The sequence below is a fragment of the Harpia harpyja genome, chromosome 24 (assembly GCF_026419915.1).
Source record: "Harpia harpyja isolate bHarHar1 chromosome 24, bHarHar1 primary haplotype, whole genome shotgun sequence".
Lineage (NCBI taxonomy): Eukaryota > Metazoa > Chordata > Aves > Accipitriformes > Accipitridae > Harpia > Harpia harpyja.
Window position 1 is genome coordinate 220,759 of NC_068963.1, and position 25,527 is coordinate 246,285.

At 40.6% G+C, this 25,527-nt stretch overlaps 1 protein-coding gene across 1 annotated transcript in view; it reads right to left on the reverse strand.

Moving 5' to 3' along the window:
* Window positions 1-80: 80 nt before the first annotated feature.
* Window positions 81-25,527, reverse strand: part of LOC128135752 (E3 ubiquitin-protein ligase RBBP6-like) — a 29,166-nt gene continuing 3,719 nt past the window's right edge. Inside the window, exons 2-16 of the mRNA XM_052774814.1 lie at window positions 22,585-22,684; window positions 19,895-19,931; window positions 15,067-15,111; window positions 12,580-12,668; window positions 12,364-12,460; window positions 11,381-11,520; window positions 9,197-9,366; window positions 8,299-8,402; window positions 7,660-7,851; window positions 7,501-7,579; window positions 7,350-7,407; window positions 5,824-6,189; window positions 5,392-5,493; window positions 3,369-4,107; window positions 81-149 (exon numbers count right to left, since the gene is read on the reverse strand). Coding sequence (XP_052630774.1) covers window positions 81-149; window positions 3,369-4,107; window positions 5,392-5,493; window positions 5,824-6,189; window positions 7,350-7,407; window positions 7,501-7,579; window positions 7,660-7,851; window positions 8,299-8,402; window positions 9,197-9,366; window positions 11,381-11,520; window positions 12,364-12,460; window positions 12,580-12,668; window positions 15,067-15,111; window positions 19,895-19,931; window positions 22,585-22,684 — 2,387 coding nt within the window. The remainder of the gene's footprint in view (window positions 150-3,368; window positions 4,108-5,391; window positions 5,494-5,823; window positions 6,190-7,349; window positions 7,408-7,500; window positions 7,580-7,659; window positions 7,852-8,298; window positions 8,403-9,196; window positions 9,367-11,380; window positions 11,521-12,363; window positions 12,461-12,579; window positions 12,669-15,066; window positions 15,112-19,894; window positions 19,932-22,584; window positions 22,685-25,527) is intronic.

A 25,527-nucleotide genomic window follows, 5' to 3' on the forward strand; every position in this document is an offset into this window, starting at 1 on the left:
GAAATAACTGTAGCTCAACAAAATGCTTAAAAAAACCCCCAAACGCAACCCACAGAACAGCATCCGTCATCAACAGTGTTTCAGTGGCACTTGTAACCACTGTCGAGCTGCAGGCTGATGGCCCCACTGTCCCTGTCACAGGACTCCGGCTGACAGCAATTACCAAGGCCCTTTTGAAAGACTGTGGCTAGCCTTAGCAGCAGAGCCCTCGGGCTCTCCAGCCCACACTTGCTCACCTTGGATGCAGGAGTGACCAGCTTTCGGCCGCTATTTTAACAGCTGCCTTTGCCGTGCTCCTTTTCTGTCTTCTTTTCTACCACATCAATCAGATCAGGGTGGGCTTCTTGTCATGCCTGAGCTTTTCCAGCTTAAGAGTTGCTGCCTATCACTATGTTGAAACCAGACACATTTAGCCTCAACTGAAGAGGGGAGATGAGGGATATTCATCCAAGGGTTCTCTGAAGACAGACACAGGGATCTGTGATCATTTCACACATGTGGAACAGGCCACACTTACCTTTAGCAGATGATGGCCAAGCACTATTGTTCCAGAAGGAACATACGAAATTTAGTCACTGAGTCAACATCTGTTTCTTATGTCTGAACAACAGTCAAAGCTTCCTTTGCTCTGTAAGCATGCTGTCCTTCACTGTGGTTAAAACCATCTTAACTGTACTTCACCACCTGAAGTCAAATGCGTTCCAGTATCTACCCTCACGCAGAGAGCCCTGTTCGGATACATCCCTTCACACTACTGTAGGCACTGCATCAACACTTCAGAAATCCCGCCAGAAGACTTCTAAACATGACTGTAGTAAAAACTACCTACTCGGGCCTGAGCGTAACTGCATTCCAGGTGTCTTCAGCTCAAAAAACTTGGAAAAATTAATCATAAGAAACTCCACGTGCAGAGTAAACTAAATTCACAGGAGACTGAAAAATCATCAGTAATGCTGCTATAGCGCTCTGAAAACAGAGGGGAGTTTAACAGAGCACAAGACAGACATCGACTATGGCTTCTTCAGCACAAGGTTGTATAAAAATACACAATTTTGCCTGGTTTGATGGAGCTACTCCAGAAAAAAGTCCAAAATTTTATTCCCACGCAAATTTACTAAGTATTCTGAACCTTGATAATAAAGCATACTTAACACCTTCCAACGGAAGTAAGAATCCCACTTCGCCGAGTCCTAAATTTTCTGTGTTTCATCAGGCCAAAGCATGTTCACAGAGAACGGTCCAAAAGAAATCTTCAGTTTTCAATGGCCTCACCATCACGAGCACAGACTAGGCAAAGGGAGAGTCTGAGGCTGCCTTCAATTCCCATGCATCTGGTGTTTACTTTGGTGATACCAGTTCCCTGGACCACACATAGGAAATGCTAGATGAGCACATTTTTAAAGACTGTTACGGTCCTGTGCTTTTTGATTCTGGAAAGTAAAAATTGGAGTGGCTTAATTGGAAAGCCTGCTTTACCTTGCGCAGAAAACACCTGAAGTCCACCAAGAATGCCTTGACATGGAAAGGCACAAACTACAGGAAGTGAAATCCAGTACCGATTCTGGTTTGTTCTTGTTTTAACCGTCAGAAGTACAGGATGCTCCATCTCTAACCCAGTATTTAAAATGTGATAGTCACCCCCACTGAAAAGCAAGATGAATTATTACTATTACTATTTACTGTTTCTGTACTGCTAAATACCCCAGTAACAACACATATAAACAATGACACTTTTTGAACAAAATAGGCTCCGCAAGCAGGAAGCTCTAAAATAAACGCTGCTTTAATTTTTCGTACTTCCAAACAGAACTCTTCTGGGGCAAATCCCATAGCCAAACAGTTGAGGGCTTTCACTGCTGAATTCAGTCTTTAAATTCAGTCATTACCACGATGTTATGCCCTTAATGCACAACGAGAAGTGTTTCTTACCATGCTGGCTTTCTGACAGTTGAGCAACACCCACCACTGCCACCTTTTTTTTTTTTTTTTAAATTACGTCTGCCTTACAATTATCAAGCTACTTAATTTTACATTTTCTAGATTTCCTGTCATTGTTCAAAGTAGTTTAAAGCAGAAGCCTGCCTTTCTAGTGGGTTTTCTTCTTCTGCCAAACTCATCTGCTGAACCCCACATTTAATGGAAGGGTGAGCTCTGTATCATGGCACCGCACCACCATATGAAAATACTACTACTAAAGCTTCTATTTAAAGAACACAAACACCTTGGTGATCAGCATTCTTATGAGAGGAAATACAGATTACAGGGCATCCTAAAGTCTATGTGTAAATGTCTGCTGGCAAATGACAGCAGCTTTCCAAACAAACTGGAACAAGGTTGAAATGTGACAGCTTTGTATTGAACGTTATTCTAAAATAGTCAGGACCAGCTGTGAATAGCGGCTCTATGTTTGGGGCCACATACTACCTTTTACAATATAAAAACAAGGCCACTTGGCACATGAAAAAACCGTGCCTCTTGGCAGCACCTCCCCACATTGCATCAGTTCAAAGGATTTAAAGTCCTACCTGTCTTTTCAAAATTAAACCCCTTGATATGCTATTTTTCGTACATGTTAGCTACCAGCAAGCTTTTACTGGTACCTTTTTTCTGTCACTAGTCTCTTCTCTGCTCATGTTCAGCTATCACTGGAAATCTCATCACGTTGGCTAGTTTACTGAAAACTTACTATAACCAAAAAGTGACATAGCAGGGCTGTAATGTATTCTGCAAAGCATTTTGCTGCTGCTATTTTATAACAGGTACCACCTTCTTCTGCCAGGCAATTAAAAAAAAATTCAGCTGTGAAAAGTTTTGCAGTATACTCCACCCAAACTAATTAACTAATTAACAAAAATAACATGCCCCAGCAAAACCTTTCATGATACGTGGCCACAACTCACAATTCTGTTCAAAATGTTCACTTTTATAAAGCTCTGATGTAAAAATCAAATAATCAAGCAGCAATATTTTAAGTGCAGCACAGGGTCTTCCATGTCACTATTTGCAACGCTTGAATTCATTTACATTTTAACAAAATTTAATAGAGATGACTTAGGAATTAAGTCATTTTTTTAATATCCCTCATTCTATGTAGTGACAGATTTCACGGTTTGCTTATCTTTATCTTTGCTCTCCTTCGATTTTTCCTTCTTGCGTTTGTGTTTTTGGCTCTTTTCCAATTCCGCTTCGCTTCCAATGTGTTTCTTATGCTTCTTGTGTTTCTTATGCTTCTTGTGCTTCTTATGCTTCTTGTGCTGCTGCTTCTCTTTTTTCTTTTTCTTTTTCTTGCTGTCTTGACTCTCTCCTGAGCTGGCACTGCTGCTGTGGCTTCGAGGCTGACTCTCAGAAGGGCTTTGACTACAGCTAACACTGTGACGGCTTTGACTTCTGCTTGCTTCAGGCTGGTCAACTGCAGCAGGTGCTGCTGTATCCTCTTTCACCTTATCAACAGACTTTTCTTTCGGGTCTTTGGGATTTTTTCCTGCAGCTTCCTCATCTTTTGCAGATACATTACTCTCACTGTCATTTTCCTTGTGGTCTTTCTTTGCCTTTTCCTCCTTCGCTGGTCTGGTTTCTGGGTGATCTTTTGTCACTTTTGGGTGAATTTTCTGTGGGGTACCAAGAACCTTCTCACCCCTTTGAGAGGAAGATGTTTCAACACTGCCTGTCTTTGGCAACTCCTCCTTCACTTTTTTCGCAGGAGGTTCCATTCGAGGAGACTTTTCACAAAATGAAGGAAATCCTTCATTCTCATCTCCTTTTCTTCTCTTCTGGTATTTTTTATGTTTATTTCCTTTGCCATCATCCTGTGGATATTCCACTTCCTTCTCTTTTGATTTTGTAGGATCTTTGATGACATGGCTCGCTCTTCCAGAAGATTTTTCAGGGTAATTTCCAGCTCTATTACCAGGTGACCTTGATCTAGAACAATAGTTACGACTCTTCCCTTTGCCTCTTCTTGGATACAGCCGCGATCGCGAGTAGGAATGCAAATGGGAACGACAAAATGATCGAGAGGGGGAGCGAGAGGGGGAAGAATCTGATCTTGACTTGGAGTAGGTATAGAAACTTCTAGAGTAAGATGAAGCACTATAAGGAGGCTTGGACCTTAAAAAAAACACAACACACACACACAAGAAGTTAATTCAAAACAGTCACTCTCCCCAGTTTTTTCCTCCCAAATTTGGTTTGGGGTTTTTTGACTCTCCATACACTTATGTTCTTTCAGCTGCTGACATAATGCTACTGGCAACTGAAGAACTTAATAACATGTAAAAGTTTCTGCTCACAAGACAGAACAGCTGTTGCTTTGTTAGTGGAAAAACATACAGGAAGGGTAAGTCTGTTTCCACTCGCTTCTACCACATGAACTACCATAGCTATTGGCTGATTTAAGGTGGTGTATAGTGGCCTCTACTGCTATGTGAATGCACACATTTTTTCACTACTCTGCAACTACACGCAGTGCAAATCATTTTTGTTGCAGTAAGATGCAAAAAGAGCAAGTCTTAATGGCTACAGTGCAGTATCAAACATCAGGAAAACACGATTTGGCCTGAAGACAGTAAAGCTCAATTTTAAAATGCCAGCTTAGTCTATTTAACTTCACTACTTCTTTGGCAATTTGTACAGGGTGCAAAATACTTGTACTGCAGTCTTACAATCAACACTTCCAGCCCAATGTCCTAGCAAAATCTTGCACATACCTCTAGCTCTAACCAAGGATAGTGACAGCGGTTCAAGAAAAAGTCGTATCTAAACGCTTCTAAGCTCAGCCTCTAGTAATATGACTCAATGTCATTACTCTAGGAAAGATACTGACAGCATTACTAAGAGACAGCTATTCAGGCTCCTGCCCAAGTGATATTGGGGGATAGAAAACATCAGCTACCCTGAGTTTTTTCTTCACAAGTTTTTCTTGGTTTTCATTTAACAATGTCAACAAAATTCTAGTGAAAGCCACCAGTTTGCAGTCCAGCTTAAAATCTCTCCGTGTATCCACAGGAGACAGACAAAAGAGGAAATGCAGACAATTATCTCCTCCGATGTGCTTTGAGGTAATGGTTACAATCAGAATAGGGAGATGCAGAAAATCTGGCTAGTACACCTATTCAGTTTCTAGCCTCCTCACGGCTCTCAGGAGGTGAAGGATGTCACTGCAGAGAAGCTTTAGGAAAAGAGACACCTGTTCCTTAACAACTGCTGCCCCATTATAACTACCAGACAACTGTAATCTCTGCCATATCTGAGCTAGTAACCTACATATGAAACTCCTATCCCTGCCAATCCCTTGAATCATCCAATCCATTCAATGAGAGAGAGGTGGAGTGGAACTCCCCCTGATTCTTCCAGACAACCTGCTTCTCCATTACAGACATGTAAACCAGTTACCTGGGAAACGAATGCCTACGCTCCTTTGGAATCTTTTTACATTCCATCAATTCCTTAGCAAAAGCACTTGCAAACTCATCGAGTTTGGACTTTTTCTTTTCCCTGTTAAAATCAGTTTGACCTTTATTACAAAAAGGCACCAACAAACAAAACATGGCCAATATGAGAAAATATAGACTGCATGCAAATGCAAAAGGGGAACATCCTATTTCAGCAAAAACAGTTTAGCATTCCTACAAGTTTTAGGGAAAGTTTTAGAATTACATTTGTCTTGGTTTAGTTTTGCATGTTTACCATCTGCAACAAAAAAGTATATTGGAAAAAACACTGTCATTTTTGCTTGTCAGGTGCACTTGAGTGTAACTGCAGCTCGATATGCGATCAAAATACAAAAATGAAGAACAACGCAGCTTCATTGAGCCAAATACTTACTCCTCTTTAAGACTCCGTTGTTCTCTGTAAAACTCCTCCCTAGAGAAAGGAGATGCTTGTGTCCTTGGGATGGTAATTGAATGAGACATGGGTACTGCTCTTGGAACACAAGCTGATGACGTGTTTGCAGGAGCTGGGGGATATCCTGGAGGGGGGACAGTGCACCCAGCAGATGGAGGCTGACCACGTGGAAACTGAGGAGGAAACGGTGGTGGTGGTACCCCCAGTGGAAGAGGAAGTGCATGGCGTGCTGGAGGATACGAGGGAGCTGGAGGCACAGGCACAAAGACTGGTGTTGGTTCTGGTAGTGCTGGGGCCTGAGTCCTTTGGGTACATTCACTGGGCAGGCGTCCTCGATTTGGACCTCTAAAGAAACCCAAAAACATGTGTCACTGTTTGTGTCTGATTTTGAAGAGGAAAGCGAAGGAAGCGGGAGCATGGTGGCGAGCACTTCTTGTTCTCAACTTAAGCATTTTTCTCCCTGCTTTCCGTTCATTTGAGATTACACTCATTTCTTGATCCTCATACTTGCCTTCCACATCCTCACCCCCAACACTTCCCTCGGTCTTCTCTCCTTGCATTCACCTTTGCAACTGTGGGTGGAGGCTGCCCGTGCTTAACAGAGACTCCCATCTCCCACGTGCCATGTGCGCACCGCTCCTCTGCTACTCCTTGAGACACTTAATATTTCGCACTTCTAACCTTCAAAGTACTGCACAAATATTAACTCATCTTCTCTCAAACTTCTTTTAACCTCTTCCACATACGCTTCCTGTGCTGTTGCCTCATGATGATGTACTTGGCCTGTTCTTGTCCCTGCATTGTTATTTTCTTGCTTACTGAATCTGAGATTTTAAATCATCTGTGGGATGGATCCCGATTTTTGTTTGGATTTCTCTTTAAGATTTTATAAACACAGTGCACCCTTACAGTCTATCTAACATCAAGTATATAAAAAAATGAAGGACTGACTTGGCACAGCAATAACAGATAAAACACATTCTTCTCTTTCCAAGGGAGAGAAAGCAGCTTGGCTATTTGAGATGAGTAAATTGAAGAAACTCAAAATTGTCATAAAATAACAGCCTTGACTTTTCCAATGATTTGCTCAATCAGAATCAACTAAGTTGTTCAAAAAAGAATGCTGGAGGCTGATTTCTATTGGGAAATCAATTTCTTCAGCCTTATACAGCCAGTAAGCAAAAGGGTGGCTTTTCCACCTGATCCTTTAAGTATATTTGATTTTTATATGTACTTATGGTTTCCTCAAAAAGTGTTCATTTTTCAGAGTCCTCTTTTCAATTAGGCACTGGACTTTTATTGTAAATAATCTTACTGGGAGCACATACCCCTTTGTTAAAACCAATTCAAATTAGGCCATTTAAAAATTCATGACCACTTGTATTCTACACAACTGTCTGTGCACACTTACTTCATTATAAATCAGCTGTTGTAGAATTTATGTGTTACAGCCTCATTTAACAGGTTACAAGTAGTAATACATTGAATTTCTGTAGAATACTTACAGTTCCCAGCCTGGTCTGCCACCTGCTGAGCAAATTGTACTGGCTCTCGCTGGATGACCTTTTGGAGTGGAGAGAGGAAAAAGCAAAAAATCCCATTCAGTTTATCTGAAGATCATTTTTTAAAAGAAATTCTAAAGTTACAGTTCCTTACCAGTGGTAAGTGTTGATTGTCCTTGGGGGCCCAGATGACTTGGTAATGCTGGTTGTCTTAGTACAGGAATCTGACAGCCCTTGTGAATAAATGCAGACAGTTGGAAAATTAGCTCTACTAAAATACAAGAATCGCTGCAAATGTTGAAACAAAGCTTACCTTCTCTTCCAACAAACTGCTGATTGACAGAGACAAATATGTAGAAGGTTCAGCAGCAGTCACCAGAGCAGCAGGAGGTGTAAGAATCACGAGTGGTGGTGGCGGCAGTGGCAGCTGCTGCTGCTGTTGGTGCCAAATCTGCTGACGGTGCCTTTTTCTGTAACCAGCTCTATTTTTGAAGTTGCTCACAGCCTAGAGGCAGAAAAACATTTACAAAAAGGTAATATGAAACTTCAGCAGATATACGAACAAAAGCCTCCACAGAGTAAAATTACTTGTGTGTTTCTGTAAATGCTATCAATCCCAAAAGAAATCAACATGCCGATACACGAACACATCACATTAAACACTGATACTAGTGATTGGTAACTCAGAGTGTCTGTATTTAAAGTACTTCCGTGTTAACACAGAATTTGAAAGCGAGGCAATCACGTTAAACAAAAGCATGACCTGAATTTGCCAGATTGTCTCTAAGGAGTTGTAAGCTTCTGTGATAACAGATAATGTACTTGAAAGGTAAATTTAGCCTTATTCAATTCAACCTTGCTTAAGCAGATGTAAATTAATATTTCCTTCCCTTTCGGCTTTTTACAAATAGCCTATTCTTACAAGCACTTTACGTAAAAGTCATCATGTTACCCGGCGCAGGCACTTGTTGGCCACTAAAGCATCAGGCGAAACACCTGTCTGATGACACTTTGGGCATCTATGTTCCTCAGATTCCAGTAAGGCTGTTCTAATACCTGTGTATAATTAGAATAATCAAAATAGCATTTAGCCAAACTAAGGAAGTTTTGGGGGTTCTAATCAACTATAAAAACACGTATATGATTAACAGGTGAATATGGTCTTGAATTGAGAGCATGAAGCTATAAAGGTTCAATAGCGTAAAAAATTTCTAGTAGGCAGCAAATAACTCTAGAGTTTTGGTATGTCACTGTTGTAACATTTGAAGATGTAGAGTAGGCTGTGTCTTGATCTTTCAGCTAGTCTTTTTCCCACTATATAGTACAGTGAGAAGTCCCCACCCTCAAGGTTAATGAATAAAACTTGTCTCAAAAAAACGAATAGTACGTTCAAAAAACCATTAGTAGGTTCGAGTTCTGAAGGTTTTAACCAACTCTCCCGTGGAGAAAAATGTGGATTAAATGCCTCTAACTAACTATCCGTTTGTTGCAGACCACCGTAAGTCACCAGAGTTGGCTATATAGTTTTGTATGAGAGAAAGGGCTGTGGGCAAACTAAATGCATTCAATATCCAATACTGCAATCACCTGCACAACCAGCCACTCCTCTCATACTCATCCTTCCGCATGTAAATTTAACTAAAAAGCTATTTATTTTACTATTTATTTATTTAACTATTAAAGCTCTGTGGCTTTTTTTCCCCTTTATACGAGAAGAGCCCTTTCCTATTCAGGGTATACTTAAGTATAAAATAGAACTGGTAACAAAGTAATTTCGCTATCTCCTCTTTCTGCTTTCAGAAGAGCAGATGTGCTGTTTTGAATTAACAAACATGGGAGTTCAGACTTACATTCATCACAATAACTGTTTCCACAGCAGGGAATAATAGCTGCATCAGTCATTATCTCCTTACAAATGAGACATAAAATCTCATCTGGAATAGGATCATCTGAGGAGGAAGAGGATGGCTCCTCTGGTAAAAAGGGAGGCTTTTCCTTCTTTCTTCTAGTATAAGCTTCCCTGGAGGAGGGGTGGCAAGGAAAAAGAAACAAATTAAAGATGGGTAAAGGAAAACTTTTCCAAGCTTTGGATATTATCAAAAGAAGACAGGAGATGGAATTCTTCTCACTCCACATTAGCCTTCTAAAACATAGGCATTTAGTTGAAACTACTTTTCTATAGCCACCACACTAGAATAGGCAGGGGGGAACAATGTTCCTGCTGCAGAGCTCTCCCATTCAGTGGATCAACAAAGAAATTAGCTCAGATGAGAAAAATCATTTCTTGACAGCTAGAAATCAGGTGAAATGAGTCCCACCTCTCCTTTGCCAGAGGGTAAATGTAAATTTCAGGCTCAGGGTAACTTAGTCTGCCAGTAATTACATTTTATAAATGGAAGAAGTCCATGTTGCAGCTTCTACAAAAGGAGATCCACGACAGAAACCCAAAAGTGCTACCAAGCGCATTTTAAAACAGCCACTCTTGTCAGCACACAGCAGTATTTTCTTAGTTCATAGCAACAGGAAATCTGCAGCCTGTTTCACCCATAAGATCTACTAAAACTCAGAGGGAGGAAATCTCAGTCCAACAGCTATTTGTTAAACTTTGCAAGAAGCCTTTGAAACACAAAGCAGAAGCAAAACGAGCTTTCAAAGAGAACGACTCCCGCTGTAACCACTATGGAAATCTTTTGCAGAAATACAGGTTCTTAGCATATCACAAGTTTAACCAAGTTCCAGGGGCATGAACAGTAGGACCACCCTATTTTAACATTAGAAAGCATCACAGATTTTAAGGTTAAGATACAATGACAATGCTTCCTCCCTCCTCATTACAGATGCAGGTCAACCTCGTTGCATTGCCACTCAGATGTTGTGGTGGGTTGACCCTGGCTGGACGCCAGGTGCCCACCAAAGCCATTCTATCACTCCCCCTCCTCAGCTGGACAGGGGAGAGAAAATATAACAAAGAGCTTGTGCATTGAGATAAGGACAGGAGAGATCACTCACCAATTACCATCACGGGCAAAACAGACTCAGCTTGGGGAAAATTAACTCAATTTATTACAAATCAACCAGAGCAGGGCAATGAGAAATAAAACCAAATCTCAGAACATCTTCCCTCCACCCCTCCCTTCTTCCCAGGCACAGCTTTACTCCCGAATTCTCTACCTACCCTCCCCCCCAGCGGCACCGGGGGATGGGGAATGGGGTTTACGGTCAGTTCATCACACGTTGTCTCTGCCGCTCCTTCCTCCTCAGGGAAAGGACTCCTCACTCTTCCCCTACTCCAGTGCAGGGTCCCTCCCACGGGAGACAGTTCTCCATGAACTTCTCCAGCGTGGGTCCTTCCCATGGGCTGCAGTGCTTCAGGAGCACACTGCTCCAGCGTGGGTCCCCCACGGGGTCACAAGTTCTGTCAGCGAGCCTGCTCCAGCATGGGCTCCTCTCTCCACGGGGCCACAGGTCCTGCCAGGAGCCTGCTCCAGCGCGGGGTTCCCACGGGGTCACAGCCTCCTTCGGGAACCCACCTGCTCCGGCGTGGGGTCCTCCACAGGCTGCAGGTGGATATCTGCTCCACCGTGGACCTCCATGGGCTGCAGGGGGACAGCCTGCCTCACCATGGTCTTCCCCACAGGCTGCAGGGGAATCTCTGCTCTGGCGCCTGGACCACCTCCTCCCCTCCTTCTTCACTGACCTTGGTGTCTGCAGGGTTGTTTCTCTCACATGTTCTCACTCCTCTCTCCAGCTGCCGTTTTCCCTCTCTCCCAACATTTTTTCCCTTCTTAAAAATGTTATCACAGAGGCGTTACCACTATCGCTTATTGGCTCGGCCTTGGCCGGCAGCGGGTCCATCTTAGAGCCGGCTGGTATGGGCTCTCTCGAACACAGGGGAAGCTTCCAGCAGCTTCTTACAGAAGCCACCCCTGTAACCCCCCCCGCTACCAAAACCTTGCCAGACAAAGCCAATACAGACATTTACGCATGGTTTCTCTCGTTCACTTTTTGGTCGGTCCAATGAATTCCATACTTACACATTAAGACACAGTATTGCGTATTTTCCAGTTTTTGTCAGCATAACACCCTTCGTATTGGGATCTTTCACCTCCACCAAGAAACTCCTTGGAATTCCTGTGCTCTTTTTCATTCTGGGAACAGACCCAAAACTTTCGTCCTGTTGAGACAAGAAATGCAGACATACCGCATCTTAAGACCCACACTTAAAATGACATTTCAATGATTATTTTAAGCAGCAAAAGCCTTTAATCCTCTCCTTTTACCTAGCGTAAGGGTCGCTTGACTAAAATACTTCTTTTCCTAAATGAATACAGCCAGGATGTTCCAAAGGCTTGAGCAGTGTTTTGAACTCGGTCGACATTCTTTGGCTTAACTTCAGGTTCCTTAAGGGTGAAACAGCCCTTAGCTCACCATCCGCTCAGAGAAGAGACACAAACCCGCTCCTCCTCCTCCAAAGGGCAATTCAGAGGGAGAGCTTAATTCAGTGCTCCGAATCACTCACTGGGGAAACTTACGTTCACCGTATCTATATGAAGGTGGAGTTCATACCTCATGCATATACATTCAGTGACTAACTTTAAATGGCATGAAGACACAACCAGAGGCTTGTCTAATTAAAACACACAAATGTTCAGTAGATGGGGTCAACAGAAACATCTTCTTTTTAGACGAAATACTAAAAACTATGAACTGTCATTAAAAAGAGTTAAAACCAGAAAAATTTCCAATGACATTGAAATGTACAAAAACACGCATGAAAGTTCACAGAGAAAGATCTATGGACACATTTCATGTCCATGACCTAGAAAAAAGAAAATTTTACATTTCTAATTCCAGGTTTCCCTCGAATTCTGAAAGGCTTTGCAACGTGGCCATATAACCTCTGTATTTCACCCCAAGAGAAACAATTCTTCACGTCAGCATTCATGTACTTGTTACCTAACTGCCAGGGTAAAACAATTAAAAACTAAGTAACACCAGAAGTCCCCCACAATCTTACCCCATTTGTTGGGCAGTTCTTTATATAGTGGCCAGGTTTTCTGCAACGATGGCAAGTATATGATGATGGAGGTGGACCCAAGGGTTTCTTCATGTAACTACAAGTTTTGGGGGAATAAAAGAACAAGGTATGCATGTGTCTCTCTTGTTAAACCAAACACCTCTACAGTTTTGTCCATAATCTTCAAAGAACAGATTTGACATTATCAACACTTACTTGACTGGATCATATTCATGGCAGGACTGGGTCATCATAGCTTTTAGTTTATCTTCTTCAGAAGCACTGGCTTCAGCCAGATTGGCAGTCTGTTTGACAGGCAATTATTTGACACGCACATTAGAAACACGTTTAAGCCCACACAGCCAAAGACAACACCGCTCACCCAGTCCTGTAAAGAGCAGCACAACACTACCTGAGGTTGCATGAAAACAGCTGCTTATAGAAAATACCATTGTCCTGAAGATGTTCTGGGGAGCCCTTACACCATTATTACATGGTGTTTGTGTGCGTGTTAACCTACTTGACAAGAGCATTCTTGGGCACTCAAAACCTTAGGCTCTGTTTGTACCTTACAGAAAGACTTGCGTAATCAATCCAATTGTCTTCCAAGTGGACCGAAGCTATATGTAGACAACATTACACGATCCAGTATATTTAAGGCGTTTTTTAAGCTCCAGCCTATTTGAAGAAGACATCCACTTTACATTTAATTGAGAAAGATGCATGCAAGTATCCTTCTTTACATTTTGCAGCATTGAAGGGACACACAAGAGTCAGGGAAGTTGTTTTTGCTTGCTGAAATGCAGCTTCTGACACAGAAGCATTAAAGGGAAGCAAGCTTTTTATAATCCCTCAGCAAGACAAAAGATTCTTGTCACTACAAATTTGACCATCATGTGCTGTGGGCAGTCCACACTGCATGTTTCCCCCTCTACTAACTTCTTCATATTAAGTGATTTAACTACAGTAAGCACAACCTGCAGTTTCTTCCAGTTCACTGTGTCCTTTTAACATACAAATTGTAATATCAACCTTATGCAGAACTAGATCTTTCAAATTATTGCAGCCAGCTGTTTTTTTGAAGTAGTATTTGTTCCAATATTTTTATTTCACACTAGTCCAGATCCAAGCAGGGTCTAAGGGAGAGGCTGTAAATGATGTGGACCTTCAAGCACCTAGCATTCAGATCAACCACTCATGGTTTTGTTTTTATATGCATTCATTCACAAAAGCAACCAACTAGTTTCAACATTCTATTAAATGGATGTTTCGTAGACACCGGGTTTTTTTCAACAGTAACATAATCCAGATCAACACCTATGAAATCATTTCCATTAACATTTACAGAAAAATTTACAGATACTTGACTAATTTCTTTAAACCCAAACAGTTTACAAAACACATCCAAAACCCACAACACATTAGTAGGAATAGACCAAAATTCAAATATGGCATTTCTCACGTAGTAATAATAAACCCGAAAACTCTTAACACATCGCCTCCGTGCCAAGCCAGTCTGCACTAAAGAGGTTAGAGTAAGTGACAGGTTTGAGCTGCTTTACATTATGTTCCTGTATTTTTCTGAAATACTGAAATTTTCTCAAAAGGTTAAATGTGTACACCACAAGGACGTTTCTTCACATTTTAGCGTAAAATTTGGCATAAGTTTACAGAACCAAGGACACGTTTAGGGACAGCACTAATGGAGACCAAGTTCTTTTGGTGGCTACCTTCCAAACATTTCTTTTTTTTTTTTTTTTTCCCCAAATGCACACAATTTAATTTCTTCGGTGAGAGGGGAAAGAAGTGACCAGTGTGAAGAGATTCCTCTTTCTTGGAAATGAACTCCAGCCTTCCTTTTCAGAAGAAGGAACTAGCTCCTCTGCATTAGGCCCTGCCCTCTCTAAGCTTTGTAACTTTAAAGACTAGTTATTTCATTGGCTAGCACTATGCCTTTTCACAAAGTGCAGCCAGTAGTGCTTTCCCAGAGGAAGGTACACATTGTTGAGCAAAAAATGCAAGCAGTTCCATAGCAAAACATGGCATTACAACAGTTCCAGAAGGTCACATCTGCTAATATGCCACACATACACATTGGTATATTCCTATAAACAATCAGGTACATTTTCACACTTTACACAGTCTGCATTCAAACAAATTAGATGATGTTGTCCACTATCTATATACTAGTATTTATGAAACTGTGCAGCATTAAAAGAATGGATCTGTAACTTTAATGACTAGAAATTCAAAAACAGCCATGCAATTGTCCGTGTTAGAGAAACGATTCTCTTTTGGCTGTTGCACACTCCCCCCTCCAAATGTCCGTAACTTACAGCCAATTAAATTCTTCTGTAAAAACTGTTAGTTTCCAATGCAAAATTAATGAAACATATGAGAAATGGTAAACAGCTTCTGAAGTGCTACTTCTTTGTGTCTGGAACATGAATAATAGTGCAACATTACGTTGAGGCTGATAAGGTACTCCCCTTCTATCTTCCCAAAGTGGGAACTACTCTTTACAGGGTAGTACCAAAATAGACACACATTTTAAAGTTAAAATTAATACTTTAAATTAATAAAAATTAAATTAAAGTTTTGTTTCCATTACAACAGTTATCCAGCTACAGATCACAGTATAAGATTTTAAAAAACAAAGCAAACACCTTTTTTTTAAAGAATTTGACAAGAATATATATATACCTTAGCAAGGTGGGCCACAGAAAGAGATGCAGGAGAGTCATCTATCTGTTCACAAAAAATTAAACACATATTCAAGTTCTACAGTCAAAACATAGCAATAGTTAACGTCTACTGTAGTCTGAGAGTCTGCACTATATCCTGTGAGTGTCACTGACAGGGGCACTGCCAACCCCGTGTAATTTGTGTTTGCTCAAAGTCCAAACCTATGGCACCTTCAGAGTGCCTGTGTGGTTAATGAGAAGAAACTAAAATAGCCAAACCCGCATGACATCAACTTACTGCTCCACAATATCTCAGAGACGGACCCTTGTCAAATGCTCACATCTGTCAATTTTCAGCTAAAAAGGATTTCAGTTTATTTGAGAAGGAAGCATCACTACAGGAAACTTATTTGCATTGTAGCTTGTAAAGTAATCAGTTAACATCTCATCACTTATAAATGCACACAGTTATGCTTTTATGAAGGCAGTAGCTGCCTGGCAAAATCAAGCACAGGCATATCAGCCCTCAACCATGAACTCTGCCCCTCCCGTCACTAAGTTTAAAAATGCCAAACTCACCATACCCCACAACACCCAAATAAAACCACCAATCCAGAACATCAGCCATAAAAGTACACCACCACTTTGTCTAGAAAAAAACAGACTGCTCAAATTAGTGAAATAAAGGTGTTTACCATGACAGAGCAGCCTACAAAAACAGAGAATACTGATGTCTTGTATTTTATTAGACCACAGGCCATACTATCCAAATTAGTTTGGGAAGTGTGAGAATTTAATATTATGCTCCTTACTATCAGAGCAAAACCAATTTTGAATGATGATGAAAACATGGAGTCAGAGCACAGTCCTGTAATTTTTTTCTCCACTGCAACCACACTCCTCCCTCCCACCTACCTCCTGGAACACCCTGCAGGAGTGAAGCCCTCAGGCCACTAGTTTGTAATACGCTGCAGCGTTTATTGAGGACTAATAGTGAAATGCTGTTTTTCCACAAGTAAACAGGGTAACATTTTTAGCTTGTTCCTCTTCCAGAATATGGAATTATATTATGCCACAAGCAGCAGTTAAGCTTACACTAGCAAAACATTATCAGAAAGACACCTGAATCACTGCTTATTAGGTCTTCAGTTGTTCAAAAATGTAGAATAAAGTGTCACAGCGTAAACGGAACAGCTCTCCTCAAGATGTCACTAAATGGATCAGAGGAGAGATTAAAACCCTTCCTTGGAAAAAAGCCCTTGTCCTTTATTACCCAATGTAGTGGAAGAATTCAAGGGAGCAGTTTTAGCAGACTCTGGGGACAAAATATTTACATGCAGAAGATGATTCGTCACTCCAGTTAGTCATGTCTTCTCTAGATGTTTAGGAAAGCACAGACAGCGTTACTCTAACACTAACTAAAAAAAGTCTTGAAAACGTGCCTTTGGAGAGGAGCACCCAGATCTGGAACAAGAGACCTTCTTTCCACTGCAAATCTTACCAGAAGATTCAACTTTCCTTCCCTTCACAACATTTGGTACCCACTTCTGTCAAAACGGAAGTCTGATCAAGTATTTTGAAGCTTCATGCTCCACATGCCACCCTTCTTCACATGTGGAAAAACAGGCCTATGTTCTCTCATGGCAGGCACAACCACTATCACTTTGCAGGTTTTCAAAAGCAAACAAGGAATTAGGAAAGCTCTCTATTGGAGTCTGGCATTAAACAGTCTAGTATTGACCAGTAACTGAAACATAACAGTTAATAAACTATTAAGTAGTTCTTGTATTTTTTTAGGAAGCAGTTATTATATGGCCTGCAGGCAACAGTCTAATTTCTTAAAGGAGATGAAAGCACTCCTTTCTATGAACAGTTACCAAAACCAGCAAATAGAAAATTAATGTACTATTTAGTACATTTGCCCAATGACCATCTTCCAATGATCCTACATTCTTGTGTCTTTGTTTTTTTCCTTTAAATTTCTACTGAAGTATTTCCTCCCAGTCCCTCCAATCGGTCAAGTAGAAACAACACCTCCATGAAACTTGTATACAACCCCAAGGTAATACCGCAGAAGAATTGGGGAAAAAAACCCAAACCAAAAAAACCCCAAAAGTAACCAAACAAAGAAAACCCTCAAAAAACCAGAATCAACAGTCAATGTATTAACTCCCATTTCAAACAGAAGACTAAACAGAAACTCACATAAAGCAAGTGGGAAAGGGGACAGAAAATAGGAGGAAAAGGCTAATCTCACTGCTGGAGTGCTGCATTTAAATCACAGTGGTTTCCTAAAACCCAATAGCTTGGTTAAACTCAAAATTCAGCCAGGAAGGATCACAGCTGTGCTTGACGGTGCTAAAATAATGCGCATGACTCTCTGCATTTCTGCAGCCTCTGAGGACTAATCCCAACTAGAGATCCTTGCAGTTACTGAAATAAGAATACAAAACCAAATAGGATCCACTTTCTTGATTTGGCCGTAGTAACAGTAGGACAGCAGCACAGATTTGGAAGTGTAGAATGACACCTAACATAAGAGCAAGACAATTAAGAAATATTCAAAGTATAAGTTTTTGTGCATCCTTTTTAAAAAAAAATCTGAACTGATTTTAACATTGCTGCTTTACTGTTCAACAATAATTGGCAAGCCTTCCCAGTGATTTATTCAGACCACACTAAGATCCAGGTTTTGCTTTGAAATACATGCAGAAAGATGTTTATTTAAAATAACAAAACAAAAAACCCACACACACACTTTAGACCAAGACCTGAGTTAGCTTTAAGAAGAAAGCTAACTGTGCCTCCAACACTAGAAGCACCTGAGGCTGCAGTGCTTTTACTCTGTGTGTGTGTGTGTGAGAGAGGACTTGTAAAGAGAGATGCAAGGCTTCCACCCTCCCTGTGGCTACCCACAACCCACATCAGGTACACTCAAAGCAAACAAGAAGGGAACAGTTTTGCGTTGTCTTCCTTTTAATTAGTTCTAACTAACACTAAGTCTTCCCTCCCACTCCAGGATTTTTCCTTTTTAAAAAAAATTTTTTTTTGAGACATCTATGTGAGCTTATGGTAAGATGCTACTTAGAAATGTAATACAAAGACGCCAGGGAACACACGAGGCTGAAAGAATATCAACCTTATTTATGAAGATGTGATTTGTGTTTATACACAAGCTAGTAAACAAAGAGAAAAATAACTCTTTCCAAGAAATAAACACCCATCTCAATTAGATCAAATACTATAAATGTGGTTTACATAAATGCATTACATTAACTACTAGGGTCACTGGGCTCACAATGAGAGGCATTCATGTCCAAAAAGGAATTTGAGCCAATCAGTGATAGAATTATGAATGTCAGATTTTGACTTGGTGTTTTTACACCAACATACAAGAAGCTTTCCATTTTAAGTTCATTGTATACCATTCCACGAGAATCAGAGGCTGTATTCTTCACAGAACACAACCCCAGAGTTCATGAATTTCTAGATTAAGTTACCCAAACAGCTGATCAAGTGATGAGATCCAATGATCCAGGGTTAGTGCAAAGCCTCACACCATTCTAGTGAAGAAAAAGCAGTTATACTTAAAGGTGAAAAATAAACCCCAACAAATAGGAATTTTTACATTATAAGGGCTATTTTGAAAAGCACAGTTACACCTAGCCTTTGACCCAAGTCGCAAATCCAGATCTAGACCATTACCACTTAGGTATTTCCTTGTGTGAATTATCTCTAGTTTAGCAGCCGAATGACAGTGTTTTCTAACCTGAAGAAAAATGCTGCCCCTTTTCCAAATGGAAATTCAGAGTGGGGGTATACTAAAGAAAGGCTTAACCTTTGGGAAATCAAAGCAGCATCTAACCCCGAAGCCACCCAGATCCAAAAAAGTACTGCAGGCAGAAGTTCAGAAAAATGACAGGGATTTTACCCACAAATACACCAGGCTCTAACCTTGTGCCAAAACCTGTACACTGGGTTTTAGACATTTTCATTTGCAGACAAACTATTAAACTAAACTGCTTCATCAGATAGAGTGGAAAGATGAAACGCAGAACTTCAGAATACCACTTTGTGTAGCAACCATATTTAAATTCATGGCAATCTCTCAAAGACATACATGTACTCAGAGGGGCCCAAATAATTCTACACTTCAATTACACACTTTTAGGAACAAATACCCAAGCATTTAAGGACATGAAAAGGAAACATTTAGCTGCACATGACTGTCCTCAAAACGTATGGGATGTGTTGGTTTGGGTATTTGTTTGAACCCCCAGGTCAAAAGTAAGAAACAGTACCAAGTTTAAGCACAGTGGTTTCTCAGTGGGTTTTGATAACATTTTCAAAATCCATTAGGCAAAAAGAGTATTTAAAAAAAAATGCTAAGTGATATAATGTGGAAATGGCAGAAAATTCACTCCAAACAATTTGGATTCCAAGAAACATAAAGCACAAAACAACCTGTACAAACATATGCATTACTAGCTATACACAGATGTAGAACAGGGCACCATGTTCAGTTGTGCAAACCTCGGACCTACATGATCTAAAAGCGATCATACATTACCTGTACAACACAAAGTCATACAGGAAATATTCTAGCATATTCAATATGAAATGCAATGCATCACTAGGCACAAATACCAATATTCACATTAGGACTGTGCAAATGATGGCATTACCCAGTTTTTCCTATGCTGAATCAAAGACATTGTCTTTACAACATACACCAGGTTTTACTGGAATATATAGTTAGTTAATGTCTGGAAAATTAATACAAGGCTACGTTGTTTAGAATTAAGTGCAGTGTGTAGAAAAAAGTGTGAGATTGTGTTTTTACATACTGCTTTTGATGTTCCACTCACTGGCTCGGTACGACTTCTGGAAGAAGAAATAAAGGTGATCAGAATTTCAGGTAAAGCACTTGTACCCAGCATAAAGCAGTGACAACAGATTATAAAACCTGAACATCAAAACATTATGTTCTGATAGTCTAGGGAATGTGGAAATTTATTCATATACCTAAACTGTTCTCTCTTGGTACATTCAGTGCAACTAAAAAAAAACCCAAATCCCGTTCCTACTTTGTCACAAATTAAGATGTACAGATATAGAACACAACAGTGCAAGAGGAAGTCCTCAGGTATTTTGTCTCTGCTGCGTAAGTATCAAAAAGATGAAGTCTGTGTTACAGCTTGGTGTTCTTAAATATTATCAACTATCAAAATACAAAGGCAACTTTAACCAATCTGTACATATCTAGTATTACAAATGGGTACCAGATACAGTAATTTCCAAGAAAGAACACTGACGTTCTAGACACTTTGAAGTGCAAGTTTACTTCAGAGAAAACAGTCGGTCATCTGACAAAGAAATAACAAAAATGGCAGCAGCATAGGCTTTAGAACAGAGTTTCTTTGTGAAAGCCCAAGCACTGTATTCAGATAGCTACTACATTTAGCCATGGAAGTGCCAAAATACTAAATGTGTTACACATGCAATATTGACTAAAAATAGTAGTAGAAATGTCACCTGAAAGCAGTTTCTAGGGTTTGGTGTGATTTAGGAGCCCTGTGACAAAAAAGAAAAGGTCTTACTTGCCAGAAGTTGCTTGAAGGTAATCTTGAAAAGGCTACAATCTTTTTGGCAATAGTCATTACATTTGAAAACTTGCTGAGATTCCACACACTTATTGATCTGTATCTGCATGCTACTCATCATGAATCAGATGTGCAGCCCTTGATCTAGTTAACAAACAATTCCTACGTCATCCAAAGTGTCCCATGAGCAGAGACAATTCAAAGGCTGCTGTGGAATTTATGTACAAATAGAAAGGCTCAGGCTTCCTGCCACTACTAGAATACCACCAGGCTCGCAAGTACAGCCACGTACCTCCTGAAGATGAGGAAGTACAGGGAAATACTTTAGATTACCACACAATGGTTTCTTCACCCATTTACCTTGAAGAACATACAACAAGGTGAGTAACGCATTTTTGAAGGCCTCTCCACCATTATAGCATACATTCCTCGTTCCCAAACATTAACCACTCTACCAAGTTGTTTCTGCAATGTTTCCAGCTGACAGAATAGAAAGCTCATCTGCCTGGTTCATTTTCAACGCTACAACAGCAGTGCCATTCTTTCCTTATCCCCACTTACAGGTCTTTGTTTGATCTTTGATGCTAGCAGCATCTCTCCTCTCATTTCAGGGCAGTATTATGATACCAGGAGAGAGCGCCAGCCAACCAGAAACGGAGGATGCATTGACAGGGCGGCACTAAGCACACATATTTAAATTAACCCCCAAAACAAGGCCATGGTTATAAGCACAACACTGTGGCGTCCTGAATGCCTAGGTAGTGCCTGAAAGCACTGCAACAACTACTGAAGTAATATGCCCAAAGTTTACATGCAGAGTCACATCAATTCAGGGTTTTTTGCTCGCAAATGCTTCACAGGTACCAGGATGCTGCTGTACTGTTTTTTCGAGACACACAGTAACTCATCAGTCTACTGTATTGACTGAGAACCAACATGAGAAAGACATGGCAAAACCACAAGCTAATAATACCGACTAATTGTGGGGGAGAGGCGTCTCTTTAAGAAGGCTGGAAAACATGAATGTTCAAACAATGCTAATGTAGCTGAATACATACATGACAGCAATAATCCTGTAGTCAGCATTGCATTTGGATAGCTGTAAGTTTAACCAATACATCCGATTCTCTGTCCTCCATAAATCTTAGGAATATAGATTGAAAACCTGGAGCACTGATATCAACTTAGGGTAAAAACAGACTTAGATAACTAGTAACACTTGGTAACGTGCTGAACTGCTTACTGAGTTTCAAGTTTGGAAAGGGTTAACTATTCCTTTGTTGTACTCGCTCAAAAGGTGATACACTTTAGGATAGTGTTCTTTTTCTCTTGCCTGAAGTGGACATTGTCTTTAGGAAACTAATAGGAATCACTTATGAATGGAACTTCTGGTTTGCATGGTTTGCCAGCTGGCAACCCTTGGTCTTTCCTCTGTGCCTAGTATGCAAAACACCCAGATTTGGGGCGTAAGAATACCTGCCATATCCCACCCTGCCTCCCCAAATGCAAGAAATTGTCAGTGTTTGACTATCAGACTCTTCTGAGGTGGGAACAAATTATAAGTTTACACAAGAATGCCTATCTGTCTTTACTATAAAAGCAATAAAATCAAACACATAAAAGAAGGAATCTCTCCACGTAGAGGAAATGGGATCTACAACTTGGCTCTCAGAAGAATCAACCCCAAGAACAAACCCAATGGAATCATCTTAAAAGCTACCATTGTTACAGTTTGAACCCCATCTCCCAGCAGGACAAAACATGTAAGTCTACTTGGGGACAGATACATTAAAATCTAGCCCATGACAACAAAAATTAACAGCAGCTTTAACAAGAAAGATACAATCTGAATGTCTCTTGTAAACTAATATCAATTTAAAAAGTTAATGCGCTGAAACCCCTAACCAAGAATACAATGCTTTATGGATACTTACATAACACAGGTTTTGCTGGTGACTTTAACTCCTCCAGCGGGGATTCTTCTAACAATTACCGATGAGTTCTTAGGAATCAGGGCATTACCATCTGTGTATTCTGAAAACAACATCAATACAGAAAAAGAATTTGCCAGTTTACGAGAACGTATATCAATACATAATTACACAACATTTCCGAGAATCCCTTTATGGATAGAAAAGCAAAATTTGATATGTAACGTTGCGCTTTGATCGTCCCAACACACTGAAAGTACATTTCAAGAAATTGTCAGGTTTGATAATCAAACACAAGCAGCACAATCTTTTTCATGTTTTTAAAATGGCTGGAATGCCAACAGCAAAATGGTCTCAAAGGTCACTGAAGCGGAGTCTGCTAATGCATGAGGTTCTTTCCTGATCTAGCTTAAGCTGCTTTTGCTTCTGTTAGGCTACAAAACCAATAGAGCTTTGGAGAAAAACCAACCACAGCAAAGTCTCACCTGCATAAACCAGATTCTGAAGTCTGACTAGCTTGTCCTGCAACAAAAGAGGCCCTCAGCTAAAGCATGACAACTCTGCACCATTGCTTTCAGAGCTGTTAACTGTATCAGTTCCCCTGTGCTGCTAGTGGTCAAGACTGACAGAACACAGAAGAGAGCCTGCCATCTCTGTCTATTCCTTGGAGCTTAACCCATCAACAACACCGCTTTACATGGAAATGGAAACAAAACCGGCAATGCTAGTGTTTGGATCACAGAAATTTGGGGGGGGGTTGAGCTTGCTTTCACAAGTAGGGCAGAATTGGCTCCAACTAAAGTGCTATCTCCCCTCTGAAGCTTATCATCTAGTTTGAATTAACCCAAGGGACGTGAATTGGATGTCAATAGTTGTGGATGCCCCGTCCCTGAGCTTTTGAGCAACCTGGTCTAGTGGAAGGTGTCCCTGCCCATGGCAGGGGGGTTGGAACTAGATGATCTTTCAGGTCCCTTCCAACCCAAACCACTCCATGATTCTAGGATTCTATGAATTCTTGCGATTCATTTTGCAGAGCAGAGAGACTCAAACAAAATTCCTTATGAAGACAGCCGTGAAAAGCCTTTTGAAAAGAGTGTGTGCCTGAAGCTACCCATGCTTTGCCTTGGCTTACACCATGTTAGTCTTTGAAGAGGAGGAAAGCCTTCTGACCTTCTACATAAGGCCCAAACAAACAAAAAAAACAAACTACCTGAGACACTTTGACTGAGTAAGCTTAAAATGCAAAGATCTCTCCATGAGAATGGTTTTTATATTGTCCTTACGCAAGCTGGATATGACTAAATATTTTAAATCACTATCAGCAGCCATTCCCTGTAATCTGCCTACAGTTTTAAACATTAAAAGCTCTTACCTTTGCAGACCGAATCAGAACAATGGTCTGAAAAGCAAAGATGCTGTATATCTAGTCAAGCTCTGTCAGGGTGGTTTTGCTCAGTGATCACACACAAAACAGGAATATTTCACAATTTATGCTTCATTTTTCAGTATATTATTCCTACAGGCAGGAACCTCTCTTACCCCAAAACTCACCTACCAGAAGACATTATTTCAACAATGAAATGAAAATTTTACTTCTCTTTCCAAATGACAGAATGCTTCTTCAGAAAACTGAGAAATCATTTAGCTGAAACTAATTCCTGATCTTCCCCCCTAGGGAACCGAACAGCAAGCTTCCTCTGGACTTCCAAGTAGGTTCAAATTGTAGGAGAAAGGACTACTAATGATGAAAACAAAAGCTTTTACAGAAGTCATATACCCTGAAAGCAACCCCTAGAGCTCTTCTCAAAAACGAAACTCTAACCCTTCCACAGCCACCTGTCAAGAAAGGCCTGCACTGGGACTTTTTGATGGAGAAGGAGCTGAAGCAGTACTGAGGCCCAGGCAGGCAACTGGGACATCATGGAAGCTGCAGATCTAGAAGCCCAAACCAGCTGTTTCGACCTGCTGAATGGAGTCATACAGAGCGTTCTTTCTGGTCCAGATCACAAACTGCTGGACTGACATTTCAGAGACAGAGGACAAGCAACAGTGGCTCCACAAAAAGGCAGGAGTTTGCTACGCCTGTGCTGAACTTGAGGATTGTTCTAGTTCTGCAGCAGATTTACAAGTGGCAGCACCTTGCCTAGGAAGAGACTGTATATATGAGGACAGCAACCAATGCATTTATTCACAAATGATGCAAGCCTGCAGAGGTCAATTCGAACATGCCCAACAGCTGTGTGATGCAAAAAGAGGAATAAGTCCTCTTCTAGTACTTGGTGACAATTCATTGACCTTTAGAAGAGAAGCATTGACATCTGCCTTCTGAATAGACTATCCTTGCATGCATTTCTCTCTCTCTCTCTCTCTCTCTCTCTCTCTCTCGATATATGCTTGTTTTCAATATGCTCGTTAAGTGCACCGTGAAGAGAGCTCCAGCCATCTAGTAACAGACTGATATAAAAATGAATTCACCTTAAAAGTCCATCAGTATACGTTTAAATGCATCAGCTGAACAGTGACAATAGCTCGGTGAAGGAAAGGCTTTCTTTGTATAGGACACTTATCACGGCACCTATTTGTATTTGGTACTTGAAGTATCCCACCAGCTTGGTCACCATGTCAGAGAATTTGTGGAAGAGTGTTTACATACAGCAGAGTCCATTGCTGAGTTAGTTCTGTGAAGGGGCCTGATATTAACTGGTTTTAATACATTTATTTTTCCTTCGCCTCAATTAACTGAATTAATTTTGGTGATGAAATTTTATTAGAGGTGAAGCCAAACAATGTCGACTAAAAAGTCAACTTTTTTCTTTTTTTAAGTAGGGAAGGACTAAATCTGGCACACTCTTCCTGAAGTCCCTCTCAATTTGAATTTAACAGACACCAGCTTAGTCTAACAGCTCTCAGACTGAACTGGTGTCTCCCAGCAGGAACCTATTCCCC